Raw genomic sequence first — 20,373 nt, forward strand, 5'->3', positions numbered from 1 at the left:
GAACACAGAGCATGTTACATTAACAAAAAGCCCAACTTATCCAGCTGGCATTTGTGAGGAACCTAACAAGTACATTTTACCAGGAAGGAGAATGGAATCCGAAACTTCTCATGAGGTTCAACACGGCATCGAGGAGGCTGCAACTCTTCAAAATGCTAAGCTACAACCTTTATGGCCATGGCCGCCGTGCCAGAATAATTTATTAATTGGTTTTCCCTCATGTAACTGGTTGTTTGGCAAATTTTTTAATGTACGGCTTCATTTCGTATAGACTTGTATATATCGTAGTGGGGCGCATATCTTTCTTGTGTTATTATATAAAACGACGGTTATTGGTGTGTACGGCTACCAGTAGCAATTTTAGCATGTAAATCTTGGTGGGGCAAACAAAACAAAAAAATTGGGGATGCATGCCAGCAAAGCTACTACACAACACAACATTAAGCAATAAGTTAATTGCACTATAACGGTGACAAATGGTGCCCACAAACTGTTAGGGCCTAAATAAAGCTGTCCCAACAGCAGTCCCAACACCTTACCAGTGCTACACCTGGCTATCAGCGGAGCCTTGTCTGGCAGCGAAACAGTTCCTTCAGCCTCATTTACTGCATTTTAAGGAATCTTAACTGATATGGCTGACTTGTTTAAACAAATGTGGTTTCTGCTGAAAATTGAGATGTACACAACTATGGCATAAGGGGACGACAAGCGGAAAAGAGGCAATCCGTATTTTCGATTAAGACATTAATGAGCGAGCTAGGACGGACGTAGTCAATATCACTATTTGTTCAGCACTTTTGAAATGTACAGCAACAGAAATCAGAACATGGGCGGTTCTTACAGTGTTCTCCCTGTACACCAAAAAAAAAAAAATGACTAAAGTCAGAACCGTAGGATAAATAAAGGGGCCATATAAGCAGACAATGAAAGCTCTTACAATATTCAATGATTACATTTCTTTAAAACAGGTTATAGGCTACATGTGCACCAACAAGTCAGAACAGTGGGCAAAATTAAGAGTGGAAAATAGACCAAATTATTAGGGAGAGGCACATGGGCTACTAACAGCTTTGAACACAACACAAAGTTAGTATTACTTTCTTAGCTACAGTATACATATCTCCCTGGCATATTACATAACGTATGCAGCAGCAAACAAGACATTTTTGGACTCACCTTGTTGTGCTGTGCTCACTTGAACAGGAAGGTGGCGCGGCAATCTTTCGAGGGCAAATTTTTCATCAAACCTTGTCATCAAAGTCTGCCATTATCTGGATTTATGATGCTTTCAAGACAACTGGGATCTCGGAAAAAAACAAAGCCGAATCATGATGACCTCAGTGATCTTCAGGTCGTAGCTCTAGTAAGAGGCACGAGTTCCCGACTTACAATTCCGAGTCGGATGACCAATCAAAACATATTTTCCCAGTCGAGCTCATTTTTCCCCCGAGTTCCCAGTTGTCTTGAACTCACTGAAGTCAGATTTCCCAGTTCAGAGTTAAAAGTTGTTTTGAGCGAGGCAGAAATCATGCTGGATTGACAGCATGGCCAATATTGAATGTTTTTAAGCTTGGAAAAGAGACCCTTAAACACAGATTTGGGACCACACACTCACTCCACCGAATAGCATGCTAGTGATTGCTTTGCAATACTTGCAGTTAGCCAATAATTCCTTCCAAACCACTCATTGTTGAGCTTGCAATTTCCAACTTGTTGTGTAATGTTTATTTCCAACGGCCGACGAGCACCAATTTATCTATAATTTCTCTTAATTATTTATCTTCCTATGACAAGGATTAAAAAGGATTTGCCTGTAGATTGTCGACTTGATTCATGATGATGACTGCTAGCTAAGATTTTGAAAGTATGATGTTAACATGATCAGTCCAATCAAAGCTACCGTAGATATAACGTGAATTGATGTCATTTTATCTGTGGCCAATGAACTTGAGCCTTCTTGGAGGGCACTTCTAATATAACTCTATGGCAGCACCCAAGGGGCTTGCATTTTCGAGCTCTACCCTTAGATATGGCGGTGAAGTAGTGTCCCCGTGAGTAACAGAACACTGAACCAATCACGGCGCAAATAGAGAACATTACCCCCACCCCCACAGAAAGCACTGAGCTAGGCTGAAACACCTGCATTTTGGAGCTGCCTTACTCAAAAAAAGCAAAAAGAGACCATGTTTGTATGCGGCTTTATTAACTCAATGATTTTATATATTTTTTTACATTGTTTGCAAACTGATATGTGACACGTGTAAATGAACTAATGAGGAAATAACACACACCTGGCCATGGAAAAAGTGAGCAGCCAATTGTCCAATTAATTTTGGACAATAAAAGTGCTGTAATTCCTACACCGATTGCCTTATTTGGATGTAAATCTGTAAATGTAAGTCTGCACATTCAGTTCACAGCAACTCCAATATGCTGTGGTAGACAGCTAAAATAATAATAACTTGGTCAATGTCCAAATATTGATGGACCTGACTGTATGGAATCATGTAGATAGCAAAAAAGTGTTAAACAAATCAAAATATATGTTATATTTGAGATTCTTCAAAGTAGCCAACCTTTGCCTTGATAACAGCTTTGCACATGCTTGGCATTCTCTCAACCAGCTTCATGAGGTAGTCACCTGGAATGCATTTCAATTAACAGGTGTCTTGTTAAAAGTTCATTTGTGGAATTCCTTTCCTTCTTAATGCGTTTGAATCAATCAGTTGTGTTGTGACAAGGTAGGGGTGGTTTACAGAAGATAGCGTATTTGTTAAAAGACCAAGCCCATATTATGCCAAGAAAAGCACAAATAAGCAAAGAGAAATTACAGTCCATCATGACTTTAAGACATGAAGGTCAGTCAATCCGGAAAATGTGTAGTCGCAAAAACCATCAAGCACTATGATAAAACTGGCTCTCAGGAGGACCGCCACAGGAAAGGAAGACCCAGAGTTACCTTTTCTGCAGAGGATAAGTTCGTTAGAGTTAACTGCACCTGAGATTGCAGCCTAAATAAATGCTTCACAGAGTTCAAATAACAGATACATCTCATCACCAACTGTTCAGATGAGAATGCGTGAATCAGGCCTTCATGGTCGAATTGCCGCAAAGAAACCACTATTTAAGGACAACAATAATAAGAAGAGACTTGCTTGGGCCAAGAAACACGAGCAATGGTACTGTATGTCGGTTAATTACAACAACAAAAATCCCCAAGAGTGCTTCTAATCCAAGTACCATCTGACTTACAATATACTATAATGCAGCGTACAAGAGCTCTGTGTAGCTGTGTCAACTTATGTTGCTTCCTAAAAATATGATTGTTTTGTCATGCATAGCAATGTTTCAGTAAGACATTGAAAAACAACTCTCTAATTCTAAGAAAACAGAATTGAAACTAATAGCTTTAAATTCAAAAGAATTTAAGGCAGGAAACCCCACTCTGCAAAAACTGGTTGAATCATTATCACTTCCATATTATTTCAACCCAGAAAAACTATCAACGTGGAAAAACTGATTGGATTTGCAAAAAGTTCTCATAAGGGCATTGTCTTTTTTGACCCAACTTTGAACCTGTGGTGTACTTACAGTAAGTAGTATTTTGTGGTATCTGTACTTTACTATTTATATTTTTGACTACTTTCACTTGTATTCCACTACATTCAAAAAGGAAAAAAAAAGCATTTTCTCTGACACACAAAAGTACTTTTTGAATGCTTAACGGGACAGGAAAATGGTCCAATTCACACTTATCAAGAGAACATCCCTGGTCATCCCTACTGCCTCTGATATGGCGGATTCACTAAACACAAATGCTTCATTTGTAAATTACAGTGAGGGAAAAAAGTATTTGATCCCCTGCTTATTTTGTACATTTTCCCACTGACAAAGAAATGATCAGTCTATAATTTTAATGGTAGGTTTATTTGAACAGTGAGAGACAGAATAACAACAAAAATATTTTTTTTAAACGCATGTCAAAAATGTTATAAATTGATTTGCATTTTAATGAGGGAAATAAGTATTTGACCCCCTCTCAATCAGAAATATTTCTGGCTCCCAAGTGTCTTTTATACAGGTAAGAGCTGAGATTAGGAGCACACTCTTAAAGGGAGTGCTCCTAATCTCAGCTTGTTACCTGTATAAAAGACACGTGTCCACAGAAGCAATCAATCAATCAGATTCCAAACTCTCCACCATGGCCAAGACCAAAGAGCTCTCCAAGGATGTCAGGGGCAAGATTGTAGACCTACACAAGGCTGGAATGGGCTACAAGACCATCGCCAAGCAGCTTGGTGGGAAGGTGACAACAGTTGGTGCGATTATTCGGAAATGGAAGAAACACAAAAGAACTGTCAATCTCCCTCAGCCTGGGGCTCCATGCAAGATCTCACCTCGTGGAGTTGCAATGATCATGAGAACGGTGAGGAATCAGCCCAGAACTACACGGGAGGATCTTGTCAATGATCTCAAGGCAGCTGGGACCATAGTCACCAAGAAAACAATTGGTAACACACTACGCCGTGAAGGACTGAAATCCTGCAGCGCCCGCAAGGTCCCCCTGCTCAAGAAAGCACATATACATGCCCGTCTGAAGTTTGCCAATGAACATCTGAATGATTCAGAGGACAACTGGGTGAAAGTCAGATGAGACCAAAATGGAGCTCTTTGGCATCAACTCAACTCGCCGTGTTTGGAGGAGGAGGAATGCTGCCTATAACCCAAAGAACACCATCCCCACCGTCAAACATGGAGGTGGAAACATTATGCTTTGGGGGTGTTTTTCTGCTAAGGGGACAGGACAACTTCACCGCATCAAAGGGACGATGGACGGGGCCATGTACCGTCAAATCTGGGGTGAGAACCTCCTTCCCTCAGCCAGGGCATTGAAAATGGGTCGTGGAAGGGTATTCCAGCATGACAATGACCCAAAACACACGGCCAAGGCAACAAAAAAGTGGTTCAAGAAGAAGCATATTAAGGTCCTGGAGTGACCTAGCCAGTCTCCAGACCTTAATCCCACAGAAAATCTGTGGAGGGAGCTGAAGGTTCGAGTTGCCAAACGTCAGCCTTGAAACCTTAATGACTCAACCAAATATAAATCAAAACTAGACGTTGAACTGATGTCTGTGCCCAGTGGGACAGGACTATGATGACCCCATGCAGACTAACATACTGTGCAAGTTATTATTTTCTGAGGAAATATGATAAGAGAAGTGAGCCTTGAAACCTTAATGACTTGGAGAAGATCTGCAAAGAGGAGTGGGACCAAATCCCTCATGAGATGTGTGCAAACCTGGTGGCCAACTACAAGAAACGTCTGACCTCTGTGATTGCCAACAAGGGTTTTGCCACCAAGTACTAAGTCATGTTTTGCAGAGGGGTCATATACTTATTTCCCTCATTAAAATGCAAATCATTTTATAACATTTTTGACATGCGTTTTTTCAGGATTTTTTTGTTGTTATTCTGTCTCTCACTGTTCAAATAAACCTACCATTAAAATTATAAACTGATCATTTCTTTGTCATTGGGCAAACGTACAAAATCAGCAGGGGATGAAATACTTTTTCCCCTCACTGTATGTCTAAGTGTTGGAGTGTGCCCTTGACTATCCGTAAATAAATAAAAAAAACATGAATATTGTGCCGTTTGGATTGCCTAATATAAGTAATTTGAAATGATTTATACTTTTACATTTACTTTTTTTACATTTAAAACCAAATACTTTTAGACTTGTACTCAAGTAGTATTTTACTGATTGACTTTCACTTTAGTAATAATTTGGTTGATTTCACGTTGGTTGACAACTCAACCAAATATAAATCAAAACTAGACGTTGAACTGATGTCTGTGCCCAGTGGGACAGGACTATGATGACCCCATGCAGACTAACATACTGTGCAAGTTATTATTTTCTGAGGAAATATGATAAGAGAAGTGAAACATCAACCATCACCCCCCCCCCAACCCCCTCAATTCACAGAATACATAAGGACTACTCAAACATTGAACCAATCTCTAACAGTTGCAGCAATCAATGACATATACGAAATAATTGGTCCAAGAGCTATTCGCTATGGATGAAAATGAAGATAAAGCATGGTGGAGACCAGGTATGGAAATTTACTGTATACTATGTATTGAATAGGAACCTTGTGACTCCAGGATTGCCAAGAAAGGAGATAGGAGATATAACAACAACATCACCATGTATGGGCCAGGGCAAAATGAAAGTTCATGTATCTTATGTGTTTCCAGAATCCTCTCATGGGTACGCTCATCTGCTGTCTGCTGGCCGGTCCCAGTGGTACCTGTGTGCAGCAATGTGTGTTACCCTCACTCTCTCCTTGTCTCTGCTCATCCTGATGCCCAGTCGGTGTGAGTACTGTACATGATTTCTCAAAAAATAAAGGATATATTATTTTATTTTACCTTGATTTATACAGGTTTTTCTCATTGAGATAACATCTCTTTTCCAAGAGAGACCTGGTCCAATAGCAGGAGGGAGAACAACGTTTCAGACAAAACAACTTACATACGCTAACACAACATTAAACACAACTATAAACACACATACAGTACAACAAAAACATTTTACGTAAAAAAAACACGAAAGTCTTGACTAAAAACAGCTGTCCTAAAGACAATTACATTCTTCTATGATATATACATCGATCAAGTGTTTAAACTCCACCAACGAAACTAGATCATCAAATTTTAAAATGTTCAGGAGAGAATTCCAGGACCACGGGGCTAAGTAACCATGACATGTTCTAATTTTTAGTACTGTTAGAAGCAAATGAGAATAGGACCGTAATTGATATTTATTTACTGACTAAAAACGAACAGAGATAAAATTGCATTTTAGCCAATATGGCCTTATAAATCAGTGTATACCAATGTTTAAGCCTACGCAAGTACAATGACGACCAGCCAACAGCGCATATCCCAAATCCGGATATGAGCTCTTACAAATTCTCATTTTATTACCCATATATAGTCTATCTATATCAACATTTCCTGTTTTATTAACCTGTTTACCACCATGGGAATTTTCTGTAGTTGGCAGTGTGGACAGAAAGTTATCTGATTTGGAGAGATCCGTGTCAAATCTGACTGAATCTGTGTCCCTTCACTTATCAAAACTACATGAGAAAGGTTGGTCCATATTCAAATTCTTATTGATTATCTTGGACATTGTTGTATGTTTTTTTCAGCCTACTTGTCAGTTACAGTGTTCAGAAATCACGATAGATTAGATTAAAATATATAGAACACATCACTACGAATAACTTGTTATGCAGTTAAAAACAATAGCTACAGGAGCGTGAGTGAAATGAGAAAATGCTATATATATATATATATATATATATAACACAAATGAATAACATGAAACAACACAACAGTTCAAGTCCATGGTCTACGATTAAATGGTTCAGGACAGAAGGTAGCCGACTAAACAACGATTTACGATGGATTTGAGCGGACCTATTGCGGGTGGACTGGCGCGCCGACGTCACATAAAATTACGTTTTTATCCGAAACTATTGATGACAGCACCCAAAGAATAGCACGCTATTACATAGATCGGTGTAATTGCGGACTATTGTTTAGGTGTTGAAATCTGTAGTTATATAAAAACGTAATTGTATTTGACGTCGGACCTCAAGTCCGCCCACACTAGTCGCAGTTCAACTAACGCTACATCATAAATGGTGGAGTTGAGTTTAATCGGCTAGACAGAATATGACAATGTTTGTGTTATCATCACGTCCATTTTCTGCAGTTGGTATTCTGGAGATGAAGTTATCTGATTTGAAGAGATCAGTATTAAATATGACAGAACGTGTGTCCTTTCACTCATCAAAAGTACCGAAGAGAGGTTGGTCCATATTCAATTTCTTATTAATGGTTTCATGGATATTAGTGTATCAGATTTTTCAGCTGCAGTGCTTGGGATACATTTTGATTAAAATATGGTCATCATGACTATGATTTGATCTCTGACACGCTCTTAACCCCGGTCCCTAGATTAGTCCTATTCAATCTCAGTATTATATAATAGTCAACTTCATGTGACACACTCTGCAAATTAACTGTATCCATCCGTATCTCTCCTACCTGTTAAAGTGGGCTGTCCTGATGGCTGGTCTCTTCACAACTCCAGCTGCTACTTCTTCTCGGCCTACCAGGCTTCATGGTACACAGCCCGAGACTCCTGTAGGTCTATGGATGCCACACTGCTCATCCTGACTAACGAAGAAGAGTGGGTGCGTCACAGTTACACACACCTATATCCGTTCTTAGAACTTCTTTGTTCGTTGCATTTAGTTCACTTTCCAAGTGGTTCAGTATGGACGCAGAAGATACAGAACTGGCGTAATTCGGGACTCTGAGGGCTTCACACTGCCCTCTGCTGTTCATCAAATGCATTTAGACATTGCTTTAGAAGACCCTGTCCTGACACACTCATTCCCGCTTTAACAGGGCTTTGTAAACAGAATGAGTGTTGGTCGCTCCTTCTGGCTTGGCCTGTCAGATGAGAGGACTGGAGAGTGGGAGTGGGTCAACGGGAGTCCTTACATCATGGACCAGAGGCAAGTACAATCAAGTCATTATAAGTCGGACAATTACCTTTCTCATTGTATGTCAGGTGCTTGAATAGTGCAATTACTGTATTTCACTGTGTGTTTGCAGTAAATGGAAGCCAGGCCAACCTGATAACTGGACGGGGCATTCTATAGGGGGCACAGCCCATATCTCCTCTTCTGGGAAACTCAATGACAACCACTGCACTACTGCCTATACATTCATCTGCAAAGCTAGACCAGCATCCAACTAATGAAGTTAAACATTTCTATGCTTTATGATTAAAAATAGAACATAAACAGGATTAATTTGAATTAAGCAAGTCCTGTTTTCTATGTGATTGTCACATTTGTGGATTTTTGCATGCCAAAATATGTGGTCTGCTGTATTCCTTATCTAATACTCACATATAAAAAAATATATATATTTGTAAAAAATTGTGCTAATGTCAAATTAGTTTTTAATGAGGACATTTCTTACAATTCAAGTGTGTTCCAATTGCACCGAGCATTTGCTCTGCAGACATAAGACATAAATGCTAATGAATCATTACTTTACATAAGGGGACGAGACAGGGAAATTACACAATGATTAGAAACAAAATAAATAATACAATTAATAGTCTAGAAGAAGTCGATGTCATCAGGTGCATCGAGGTCACGGTATTCAATGATGTTGCGTGGATCTCCCCGGGACATTCTGAAGGAAACAGCCAGGATGCAGAGCGGAGGGGAACAGTATAGAAATGGACAAAGAGAGAGAAACATTTACGGAGGTTTCTAAATGCAAATAAGTCATTAGCAGAAAAGGAGAAGCTAGTGGTGCTATGTTTGTCCATAACTGACCAAGGTCTCACCTGTTGTTGCGGGGTTTACCAGGGTAGCCACCAGCCTGTCCACGAAAGTTGTCATAGTTACCCCGGCCACCTCCGTACTGGTTTGGTGGGTAAGGAGGTCCACCTTGAAGAGAAAGGTAGTGTCATGTCAGAACACCTGAGAGCTGCAACCAAATGAATTACATAGTTGTAAACTGCCTTTGAACAAAATGTCAGGACAAGTGGTGATGTAAAAACAGTGGTGTAAGGTACTTAAGTAAAAATACTTTAAAGTACTACTGAAGTAGTTTTTTGGGGTGTGTACTTTACCATTTATATTTTGGGCAACTTTTACTTCACTACATTCCTAAAGAAATGTAAGTACTTTTTACTCCATGGATTTTCCTTGACACCCAAAAGTAGTCGTTATATTTTGAATCCTTAGCAGGACAGGAAAATGGTCCAAATCAAGCACTTATCAAGAGAACATCCCTGGTCATCCCTACTGCCTGTGATCTGGCAGACTTACTAAACACAAAAGCATCTTTTATAAATTATGTCTGAGTGTTGGAGTGTGCCCCTGGCTATCCGTAAATTTTAAAAACAAGAAAATAGTGCTGTCTGCTTTGCTTAATATAAAGAATTTGAAATTATTTATACTTTTACTTTTGATACTTAAGTATGTTAAAAACCTAATACTTTTCGACTTTTACTCAAGTAGTATTTTACTGGGTGACTTCCACTACTACTTGAGTAACTTTCTATTAAGGTATCTATACTTTTACTCAAGTATGACAATTGGGTACTTTTTTCCACCATTGTTTATTAAAAGGGACTTAATGAATCAATGTGATTGGTAATATGACAGGTGGGAAGGTAGAGCCTCACCTCCGTAACCCATGACAGGAGGACAAGGCTGACCGGGCCCGAAGCCCATGAGGCCCTGGGGAGGGAAGAGCATGCCTGGAGAGAGAACTCCTACAGAAAGATGGAGAGAGACAAAGTCAGTGGAAAAATAATATAGACAAAAAGGATTCAATGATACAGCATCACCTACACCTAAACTATTCTAGAAGCATTATGGGCCTGTTCAGGAAGATGTAACATTACAGAACGTTAAAAAAAAAATGGATGGTGTAGAACAGATATGATTGTCAGAGAGAACAGGGAATCGTGTCAGCTCTATTGATTCTATTTCTATGTGCAATGTGTCCCTCACCTTGTCCTGGGCCGAGCGGAGGAGGGGGCTTCATCTCTGGGAGGGATGGTCGCTTGGCATCCATGAGAAAGTTGTTGAAAAACACCACCTCCCTTTTCACCTCCTCAATCTTGTCCCCGTGTTTGTTCAGGATGTGCTTGCGCACAAACTCTGGGCCCTGGCCAGGCAGAGGGAACAAATTCAGTCACATTTTAATCTGCACTACACCTTGGCAAGGGCGATAAGGACCAGGACATGCTCAATGCTCTTTGGGTATGCAATATTTACCCTTTGACCAATTTACTTCCATCCTAACACAGACACACAAATACAGATGCACCTTGAACTTCTTGCCACTGAGGGGGCAGAGCCACTTGTCCTTGCCCAGCTCCTGGGTGTTGGCCAACACAAACTTCTCCACCTCCTGCTCCGGGTCCTTCCGGCCCATTTTTCCTGCCTCCTCCTCCGATAGCTTCTCCTTCACACTGAACAGGGGGCTCAGCCTCTCCTCAAATGTCTTCTGCCACTCCAAGACTGGGTGCATGACAGGGGGAGACAGTCAGTCAATAGTGTGTCAGTGTATGATGCCCAGCCAGTGTTGAATATACAGTAGTGTGGTGCTCACCTTCCCCGTGTGCGATGCGATTGGGAGGGATGGGCCCGCGCACATGGATCATGCCACAGCGGTTGGGCATCTCATCCTCGCTGGGGTACTCGCAGTTGTTGTAGTAGTCGATGGAATGGACAATACGCAGGTACAAGAGAAGACGGTCCAACACCTGGGAAGAGATTAAGGAAATCAAGTCACCTTTAGATAATTTACTTTACCATTTGACTACCTGTACTTTAGCATCAGGCAAAACCTACACAGTTCACTGCCTACAAAGAGCGTGTAAAGCGGCTGTGTATCAGTGTGAGCCAAGGCAGATGGACAGACCTTGACCAACTTGTCGTCCCTTTCCACAGTGATCTCGGCTGGATAGCCCTCCTTGGTGCCCTCCTCTGCGTCAGCTCCACCCACACTGCCCAGAAGCTCCTCCTCCTCAGCGCTCACCTCCTCTATCAGGTAGTCAGTGATGTTCTTCAGGATGGGGTTCTGAGCCGCCACCTGATACCACATAATACAATATTGAACATACAAGAAACTCATATGTATTGCAAAGACACCCAATTGCTTTCTCTGTGTGTGTACCTCCACAGCAGACACTGCCTCTCCACGGGACTTGTGGCTCCATAGCCTGCCTCTGTGGTCCAGGGAGTGGATGAGTTTGGCTGACAGCTTGATGTCGTTTCGCAGCACCTGTTTGTGCTGAGTAATACCATTGATGTTGCGGACCCTCCGGGCCAGGTCTCTGTTGACCCCCGGAGCAAGCTCACAGTCACGCAGCTACATGCAGCAGAGAGGGGACATACAGGGTCAGACCACTCACTAACCAGCTGTGTGACTCAAGTGCAATATCTTGCTCATCACCGGGTTCCAGGTCCAGAACTACCTAATTTTGTAGTCTTGATTAGAGGTTGTTAAACTCACTCTGATGTTCTGGAGGTTCCAGCAGGTCTCCTTGATGTTGACACTACGGTCAAACGTCACCCAGCAGCGACGGAAGAACCTGACATTGGATGGAGGTGGTTAAAGGTATACAAACATGAGGTGAATGACAGAAGTTCAATTTTTAACAGTCCACTATAGTCCATTAGCAGCAGAGGGGGTCAGGCTGTGGGTGTGGTCAGATGGAAGTGGAACTAACCTGCGCTCTGGTTGGGGATCAGACAAACACACTCGCATGAACCCAGGATATCTCCGACACAGCTGAGGCAGAAACAATAGGTTAGTTCTTCCTCTTGGATGCCTAAGGTCATTGTGTGTGTGGGTCCAGCTGTATCGGAGTCCTTTGCATCAATGTAACTTTTCATACAGGAATTCTGAGTAATTCTGACAGTCCATTCAAGTGTTCAGTATGATTGTACAGTCAGATTGAATGAACTCACAGCTATGATCTCTGCCTTGGAGATGGAGGGGGCGATGCTCCTCATGAAGAGAGAGCAGGTCCTGTGGAGAGGCCGGGGTCTCGGGGGCTGGTCCTCCATGGGTTTCTTCTCTTCCTTCTCCCTCTCTCTTTCCTTTGGTTTCTCGTCTTTGATTTTTTTTCTGTCAGCTACACGATTTGTGGGGTGCAGAGAAGGCATTACTAGAGACTTAAATATATTTGAATATTAAAAATGTTTTAACAGTGACCCCATCTTGGTCCTGTCGTCGCTCACCTTCACACTCTTCTTCCTCCTCTTCATCCTTGTCCTCCCCTTCCTCACCCTCCTTTTCCTCACCCTCCTCCCCCTCGGCAGGTTTATCAGAGGAATGATGGGAGTTGGAGTCTGAGTCTGAGTCACTCTCAGAGGCACTGGCCTCATCTTCACTGTCTCCACTGTGCTTCCTCTTCCTACTCAGCTAACACACGGGAAGGAAAATAGGTTGTGGTAAGGGTCAATAGATCCAAACTTAAGATCTGTGTGTAACTCCTGTACAAATGTATCATTGTCATCAATACAAGATTACACAAACCTTCACACAGATCTCAAGGTAGGATTCGGCCCCTTTAAGTGCACCACATTCATTCTAAAGACAGAAAGAGCAAATAAGACACATGGAGGCTACACACTAACCTTCTTAGGCTCAGGCACAACCTCTTTGCTTTTCGTCTCTTTTTCTCCTTCCTCGTCTTTCTCTTCTCCCTCACTCCCTCCTCCTGCTGCCTCACCACCACCATTTGCACCCTTCTCCATGCTGCAGGCATCATTCTCCCCCTGTGGCAGAGTTCACTTACATCAATGACCAACTGACAAGAGGGATTTTTGTTCTGAAGGGCAAGAGTAGAGCAGGCCAGGGCAAAGAAAAAGTTGTTACGACATGAGACAGCATACCTTCTCTTTGTTAGCTGGGAGTTTGCCATCATTGTCCATATCCTTAGGCTCCTCTTTTTTGGGGGGCTCAGTTCCCGGACCCCCAGCTGCCGCCCTGTCAGCTCTCCCTCTTTCCTCTTCCTCCTCAGACGGAAGCTCCAGGATGCGCAGGTCATAATCTGTCCCTCCCTCCATCTTTATCACAGCTAAAGGACAGAGGAAAGGACTGGGTTAGGATATAGAACCTGTTGAGATTACTAATACTCACCAACAAATACAAACACTTCACTCCTCCTGACACTGCTTAAAGCTAAGGTTGACAGCAAAATACTCTCCAACAGAGAGATTAATGAAGCCATTAGAGACACCTCCCACAGCCTCCCCCTCCCTCAGCCCTCCCACGACTCTACCTGCATCCAAGACCTTCATGATAGCCTGGGCCTTCTCTATGTCCAGGGAGACCGTGTCGAACCAGCAGTTCTCCACTAGGAACATGTAGACATTCAGCCGGTTCTGCAGGGCACTGTGGGACTCGGCCTTCCGCCGGCCCGCCTCATCCGGGTGGTACTTGGATCGGAACCTGCGTTTACAACAATGTCCCCAAAAAGGCACAGGAGAGAGACGGGCAGGGATGGAGGAATATTAAAGAAAGCACTTGTATGCATGGCCAGGCCAAATAAACTGGCCTACAGCACTGAACTGGGCCCTATCTACTTCAGTTCTATACCCAAACAGTAAATCAAACATTAAATTTAAAAAAACTAAGGACACCTGGTTTTTCTGAACCTTCCTGAATCCTGCAATGTTTTATTAGGGAGGAAAACAGCATGTCCATCAATTAAATGCAACTAGCTAGGCCTACTCAAGTGACTGCCATATGAAGAAACTGGCCCTGAAAATGCTAGGTGCTCTCTGGGGTTTGAGGTGCTACTGTAGATTTTTCACAAAGTTTGCATGGTGTTATGTTTGTGTGTGGGTATAGCTGTTTGTGAAACATAACAGGATGCTTTAGGTTAACTCACCAAAAATAAGGCAGAAAGGCAAAAAGGACACAAAAAAAGAAAGAACATAACAGTTCAGAATTTTACAGTTCAGAAGGGCAAATTTGCCATGGTGTGGACTAAATTTACCTTTTCTTTGCCCAGTATAACAACACACATATATACTGAGAGGGGTCTCTTCTGTAAAAATGCGCTCCACTTCACCCCCCTACTGTGTTTGTGTGCACACAATTTCATTTTCGGGATTCGCTTTGATCCAAATACAACAAAAAAAAATAGGGGAAAAAAGCATCACATACTAAAGAAAAGAAAAAATATTTCCACGCGCGCAAAGTGGTTTATTTGCCTGTCTAGCTAGGATCCCTGGTACTGTACGTCTAAGAGCAACTGCATTGTGCGCAGTGCAAGCCCTAGCTGTCTAACAACGATTCCTGTGAGGAGTTCCAGTGTCTCGTCTTCAAAAACCTTGTTGTGAAGGACAGGGGAGGAGTGGGAGGGAAGAAGGTTTGGTTAAGTTAAGAAAACTAAAAAAAGAGCATTGACATTGTATGATCCCTGGACACACCGTTGAAAAAAATGGTGATAAGCACCAGAGACAATCGTATTCTATTTACAACTGTGACAACTGACAATCCGATCAGATTCACTTCAGAGCTAAATCTTTATAACCTGTTTATTAGCTAGGCTATTTTACTGATCCTCAATGATGGTGCCAAACCATTGTAATAACCCACCATTCATATCTAAAATTGGCATGGAATGCATAATAAGCCTACCCCAAAAACTAGGTTCTCTTATCACTATCAATAACAGATCAAAGTCATTTTTAAAATAATGATGTATGTTCAGGATGCTTTAGATACAGCAATTCGTCCATACCATTTTTCAATTACACTCAACTCTCACACGTCTTGATATCGCACCCGGTCAAATAAAGGTCTAATATCTTCCACAAACTACACTGTCTTTACCAAGCCATTAACAAAAGGCTCCAATCTCAACTATCAGATCTATTTGACAGAGACAATTTCTGTAAATAGAGGTCGTCAGTGTAGCCAGTCTAATTCACAGCACACTGATTATTAATACGAATAGTTCAGCAAAGGCTCTGATAAACGTACCACTCTTCATCTTTGTGAGCAAGGAAGAAGTCCTGCATCTGCTGCCGTCGGAAGTCTATCTTGTACTCATTATAACGCTTAACTGCCTCAGTCTCATCCACAGAGTCATCCAGGGACAGCAGAAACTCCTTAAAGCTCTTCATCACTGGAGGCGGTGGGCCCAGGTCCATATCATGGATGTTACCTAGCCTAGAAAACATAGGACAGGGTTAAAAAAAGAGAGTGAAATAACATTGACCCAAGGGCAAGATAATATATTTGGTGGAACAGTCCAGTGTTAGTTTAACCTGCAATTTTAGATTTAGTTTTAAAATACCTTTTAATCTTAGTCATAACTTCCTTCATTAAGTTTGTTATTATCGACTAAAACGATGGACGATTTTAGTCTAGTTTAAAGAGACATTTCAGGTCACAATATTAAATAATGAATATATAGGCTACCTCTAACTTCCATCATGTGCACATTCAGACAGCCTTGTCCAACTAGGCCTATACTATCCCCTCATAGTCCTTAGCTGAAAACATTGAGATGGTGCCAGATTGTAACCAATGCCAGCCATAATTAACCATATAAAGCCTTGGCTACAGGTTGAACAATTTACAGCTCAGATTTTCTCCCCATCATAACCCCTCAGGGGGTAAATAACAGTAGTTTCCTTGAAAAGGAGAGTTTCAGCTTTACAAAAACGCATAAGTATTACTATACTCCTAATATTCAATTCGCATTTGCAGGCCGCAGCGCGGGAGCAGCAGCGCAGAGGAATGAATAACAGAACAAAAATACTCTACATGGAAGTAAGAGAGCGTAAACATGGTTTCTAGTTGACCTTAGTTACAAATCAAGTGTCCTGGCTTTACATCAGTTCAAAAGATTGAGGAGTGGCTGACGTGACCACCAGAGAGATGTGTGGGAGAATACTATATTCTAGTCATGGCTCATCCTAGATAACTACTCCTGTACACACCTTTTCTAGTCATATGCTGTCCATACTGTCTTCATACACACAACAATATAAAACGCAACATGTAAAGTGTTGGTTCCATGTTTCATGAGCTGAAATAAAAGAACCCAGAAATGTCCCCATACGCAAAAAAAAGCTTTCATTTTTGCCACAAATTTGTTCACATCCCTGTTAGTGAGCATTTCTCCTTTGCCAAGATAATCCATCCACCCGACAGGTGTGGCATATCAAGAAGCTGATTAAACAGCATGAGTATTACACAGGTGGTCCTTGTATTGGGGACAATAGGCCACTCTAAAATGTGCAGTTGAGACCTAATCTGTGGCATTGTGACACAAGTTGAGAGGGAGACTGCAATTCACATGCTGACTGCAGGACTGTCCACCAGAACTGTTGGCAGAGAATTGAATGTTCATTTCTTTACCATAATCTGCCTTCAACGTCAGTAGAGAATTTGGCAGTATATCCAACCGGCCTCACAACCGCAGACTACGCGTAACCACGCCAGCCCAGGACCTCCACATCCTGCGTCACCTGCGGTATCGTCTGAGACCAGCCACCCGGACAGCTGACGAAACTGTGGGTTTGCACAACCGCAGAATATCTGCACAAACTGTCAGAAACCGTCCCAGGGAAGCTCATCTGCGTGCTCATCGTCCTCACCAGGGTCTTGACCTGACTGAAATTAGGTGTTGTAAGCCACCTTCGATGGCCATTGGCACGCTGGAGAAGTGTACTTTTCACAGATAAATCCCAGTTGCAACTGTACTGGGAAGATGGTAGACGTTGTGAACAAAGTGCATAAGCTACGGACAACGAACACAATTGGATTTTAGCAATGGCAATTTGAATGGAGGCCCATTGTTGTGCCATTCATCCGCCACCTCGTTTCAGATTGATGATGCACGGTCCCATGTCGCAAGGATCTGTACATAATTTCTGGAAGCTGAACATGTCCCAGTTCTTCCATGGCCTGCATACTTACAAGACATGTCACCCACTGAGCATGTATGGGATGCTTTGGATCGAAAGCGCGTTCCAGTTCCCGCCAATATCCAGAAACTTCACACAGCCATTGAAGAGGAGTGGGACAACATTCCACAATCAACAGCCTGATCAACTCTACATGAAGGATACTGTTTTTTTGATTCACAACCCTACCTTTTTTAAGAAATCTTTGATCAACAGATGCATGTCTGTATTCCAAGTCGTGAAATCCATAGATTAGGGCCTAATTGATTTATTACAATTAACTGATTTCTTTATATGAACGGTCACTCAGTAAAATATTTGAAATTGTTGCATTTATATTTTTGTTCAGTGTATATTATATGTATACATTTATATTCCGGTCTCTGACGTTGCGCCTTCTGACATTTCTTAATTTTTCTGGATTGTGTGTATTATTTTTGGGGGTAAATGTATTGCTAGGTATTACTGCACAGCTGGAGCTAGAAACACAAGCATTTCACTGCAACTGCAATAACATCTGCAAATTCAACAAATAAACTGATTTGAGAGCCAGGCAGATCAGCCCAATCAGACCGCACAACTGAAAGATGTAAATTCAGCCAATGAGAGGTTTGAATTAAATAATCTGCATGCATACATGTTTAGGATTGGACAAAACAGAAAAGGAGATTCATGTCATATTAAGTGTCCATTAGTCTCATATGAAATTCTCGTCTTGTCACATTTTCATTGACTAAAATGAAAAGTAATAGTTAGTATATAAATGTATATATTTATTTTATTTTACAGGGCATCTAGTCTCATTATCATAGTTTGTCAGGAAAAATAGGCAAGAGACAAATATTTTTTGTCAATTGTGGTTGACAAAATTAACACGAACAATCACAGCACCAGTGAGGGACATGGTGCCGTTTGATGGTTATCCGCTTTCCACATACGACTAAACGGCATCTCAGCATGAACAGGTTGGTTGTGCCCAGTCAACTCTCCTCACCTTGCCTGGATGGGGATGCCATGGTGAGGCTGCATGAGGTGCAGATCAGGGTGGCCCCAGGGCTGTGGAGGAGCGTAGCTGGGGCCTCCGCCACCACCATAGCCCAAGTCATACCCCCCATGGTAGGGATCTCCGCCATGGTCATCCCTGATCAAAGCAGAGGGAGGATTAGATCAAACATTTTAGAATTGAAGACAGTGATGTAGAATAATTTGATTCTCACCAGTCTCTCCTCATGCGTTTTTGTTGGGGACTCATGTCGTGCCTGGGTGGGGAGAACCTCTCCCTTTGACCCCTCTCGTAGTCCCGATACTCCCCCCGGCTACGACGCTCCCTGCCCCTGTCCCACTCCCTGGCAGATGGGCGCCAGTAAACAGAAAAAGCAAAAAGATACATGTGAAATACCACGCATGAAATGGATTGGAAATGTTCTCTCATTTAGAATAGAGTCACTTCCCATGTTGGGGGTGAGGGAATACACTGTCTATTCCCGCTTCCTCACCTGTCATTCCAGTCTTCCCTACGCCTGTCCTCTCTCTCTCGGGAGCGGTCATAGTTGTCGCTCCTCTCACGACGGAACTTGTCTCTCCTTCTGCGATCATATTCATCATCACTGTCTGCCATCTCCCTAAATTTTAAGTCTGTCTACAAATTAGCATAAACATTCAAATAGTAAATGGTAGTTAGCTTTGTAGGTACCAAGCAAATGAAATATATCAAGTTACACTGGGCCGCCCTTAACTAGTAATATAATCAACTGAACATCTACATGACTTTGTCCTTAACTATAATTTGTCGCAAAGCATTTGCCTGCTGATTGATCTCTGCTAGTGCTGCTACTGGGAATCACATGACAAATTATAGTAGCTAACCAACATCTTTCATGACATTTCAAGTAGCTACAAAGATACTAACTAACCCCCTTTTGTATGGTGTAGCTACCTAGCTGTTTGTTTCTAACTAGGTAGGTAACATTAGTGTTTGAGCCACGTTAGCTAGCTTGAAAAGGCGTTTTCAAAAGTAGGTTTAGTGAAATTAGCTAGGTATTATACTTATTTTTCAATGTTAGCAAGTTGTAGCTTAAGTAGGTACTTCCAATTTACTAGTATCTTAGTTTACATTTTCAGAGTAGCAAGCTAACGTTAGCTACCTGACCCAAAGCTGTAGCTAAGATTGCTAGCTAACTACCGTTAGCCGTTACTATAGTACTAATAGCGGCAGACGCAAACAAAGCAAGGTTTTACTAGGCCCAGGCCGAATGCCGTTATATTTTACGTGCTACAAAGCGTAATATGCTGTTACTTCCTATACGTAACAAGGACGTTAGTATAGCTACATCCATTGACAGCATGATATTAAACTTTATAGGAGGTACATTACTTATTTTTTTAAATCACGTTATTTTAGCAAACCTGTTTGGTCTCTCTTCCTGGCGTGGAATGGCGAAACAGCTTCTTCTTCTTCGGTGGGATTTATCAGTGGTTGGCATCCAACGTTATGGTGTATTACCGCCACCTACTGTACTGGAGTGTGGGGCAGAGACAGGGAGAAACTAAATCCCACCTGCCAGCCCCGTTGCTCTTAAAAAAAGATAACAAAATATTTGAGAATATATCTAATGACGTTCATTCAATATACTCTTTAAACGAATTTCCTGTATCCCCTTCTCCCTCATACTTGATCTCATCCTCTCTCTTTCCCTCCAATAATGTCCACACTGTATCAATACATGCTCCACTGTCTCTGTTTCCTGGCAATACTCACATTTTCCTGTTGGATGCTTTCCTATCACATGTAAGGTCTTTTTAAACTGGCTGT

The 20,373-nt window shown here is 41.9% G+C and overlaps 2 protein-coding genes across 7 annotated transcripts; one reads left to right on the forward strand and one right to left on the reverse strand.

The window, feature by feature from the left end:
- Positions 1 to 5,982: 5,982 nt before the first annotated feature.
- On the forward strand, positions 5,983 to 9,163 carry LOC106567873 (C-type lectin domain family 10 member A). 2 transcript variants are annotated; one of them, XM_014137708.2, is made up of 7 exons: positions 5,983 to 6,119; positions 6,265 to 6,384; positions 7,069 to 7,164; positions 7,793 to 7,888; positions 8,137 to 8,276; positions 8,494 to 8,603; positions 8,704 to 9,163. In XM_014137708.2, the coding sequence occupies exons 1-7, from the start codon at positions 6,083 to 6,085 to the stop codon at positions 8,846 to 8,848; spliced, it is 744 nt and encodes a 247-aa protein (XP_013993183.1). In that variant the 5' UTR covers positions 5,983 to 6,082; the 3' UTR covers positions 8,849 to 9,163. The 2 variants fall into 2 exon arrangements, with proteins under 2 accessions (XP_013993183.1, XP_045548223.1); XM_045692267.1 differs by lacking the exon at positions 7,793 to 7,888.
- Positions 9,039 to 20,064, reverse strand: LOC106567872 (serrate RNA effector molecule homolog). 5 transcript variants are annotated; one of them, XM_014137705.2, is made up of 20 exons: positions 19,968 to 20,064; positions 19,058 to 19,183; positions 18,779 to 18,907; positions 18,556 to 18,702; positions 15,628 to 15,816; positions 13,916 to 14,085; positions 13,527 to 13,711; positions 13,269 to 13,409; positions 12,870 to 13,053; positions 12,597 to 12,763; positions 12,356 to 12,417; positions 12,139 to 12,217; positions 11,800 to 11,994; positions 11,545 to 11,715; positions 11,233 to 11,386; positions 10,948 to 11,141; positions 10,629 to 10,785; positions 10,298 to 10,387; positions 9,452 to 9,554; positions 9,039 to 9,294 (listed from the first exon to the last, which is right to left on the reverse strand). In XM_014137705.2, exons 1-20 carry the CDS (start codon positions 20,042 to 20,044, stop codon positions 9,219 to 9,221), a joined length of 2,796 nt encoding a protein of 931 aa, XP_013993180.1. In that variant the 5' UTR covers positions 20,045 to 20,064; the 3' UTR covers positions 9,039 to 9,218. The 5 variants fall into 5 exon arrangements, with proteins under 5 accessions (XP_013993180.1, XP_013993179.1, XP_013993181.1 ...); XM_014137704.2 differs by having other exon boundaries at positions 18,779 to 18,922; XM_014137706.2 differs by having other exon boundaries at positions 9,441 to 9,554; positions 18,779 to 18,922.
- Positions 20,065 to 20,373: the final 309 nt, after the last annotated feature.

Source organism: Salmo salar, chromosome ssa13 (genome assembly GCF_905237065.1).
Source record: "Salmo salar chromosome ssa13, Ssal_v3.1, whole genome shotgun sequence".
Classification (NCBI taxonomy): domain Eukaryota; kingdom Metazoa; phylum Chordata; class Actinopteri; order Salmoniformes; family Salmonidae; genus Salmo; species Salmo salar.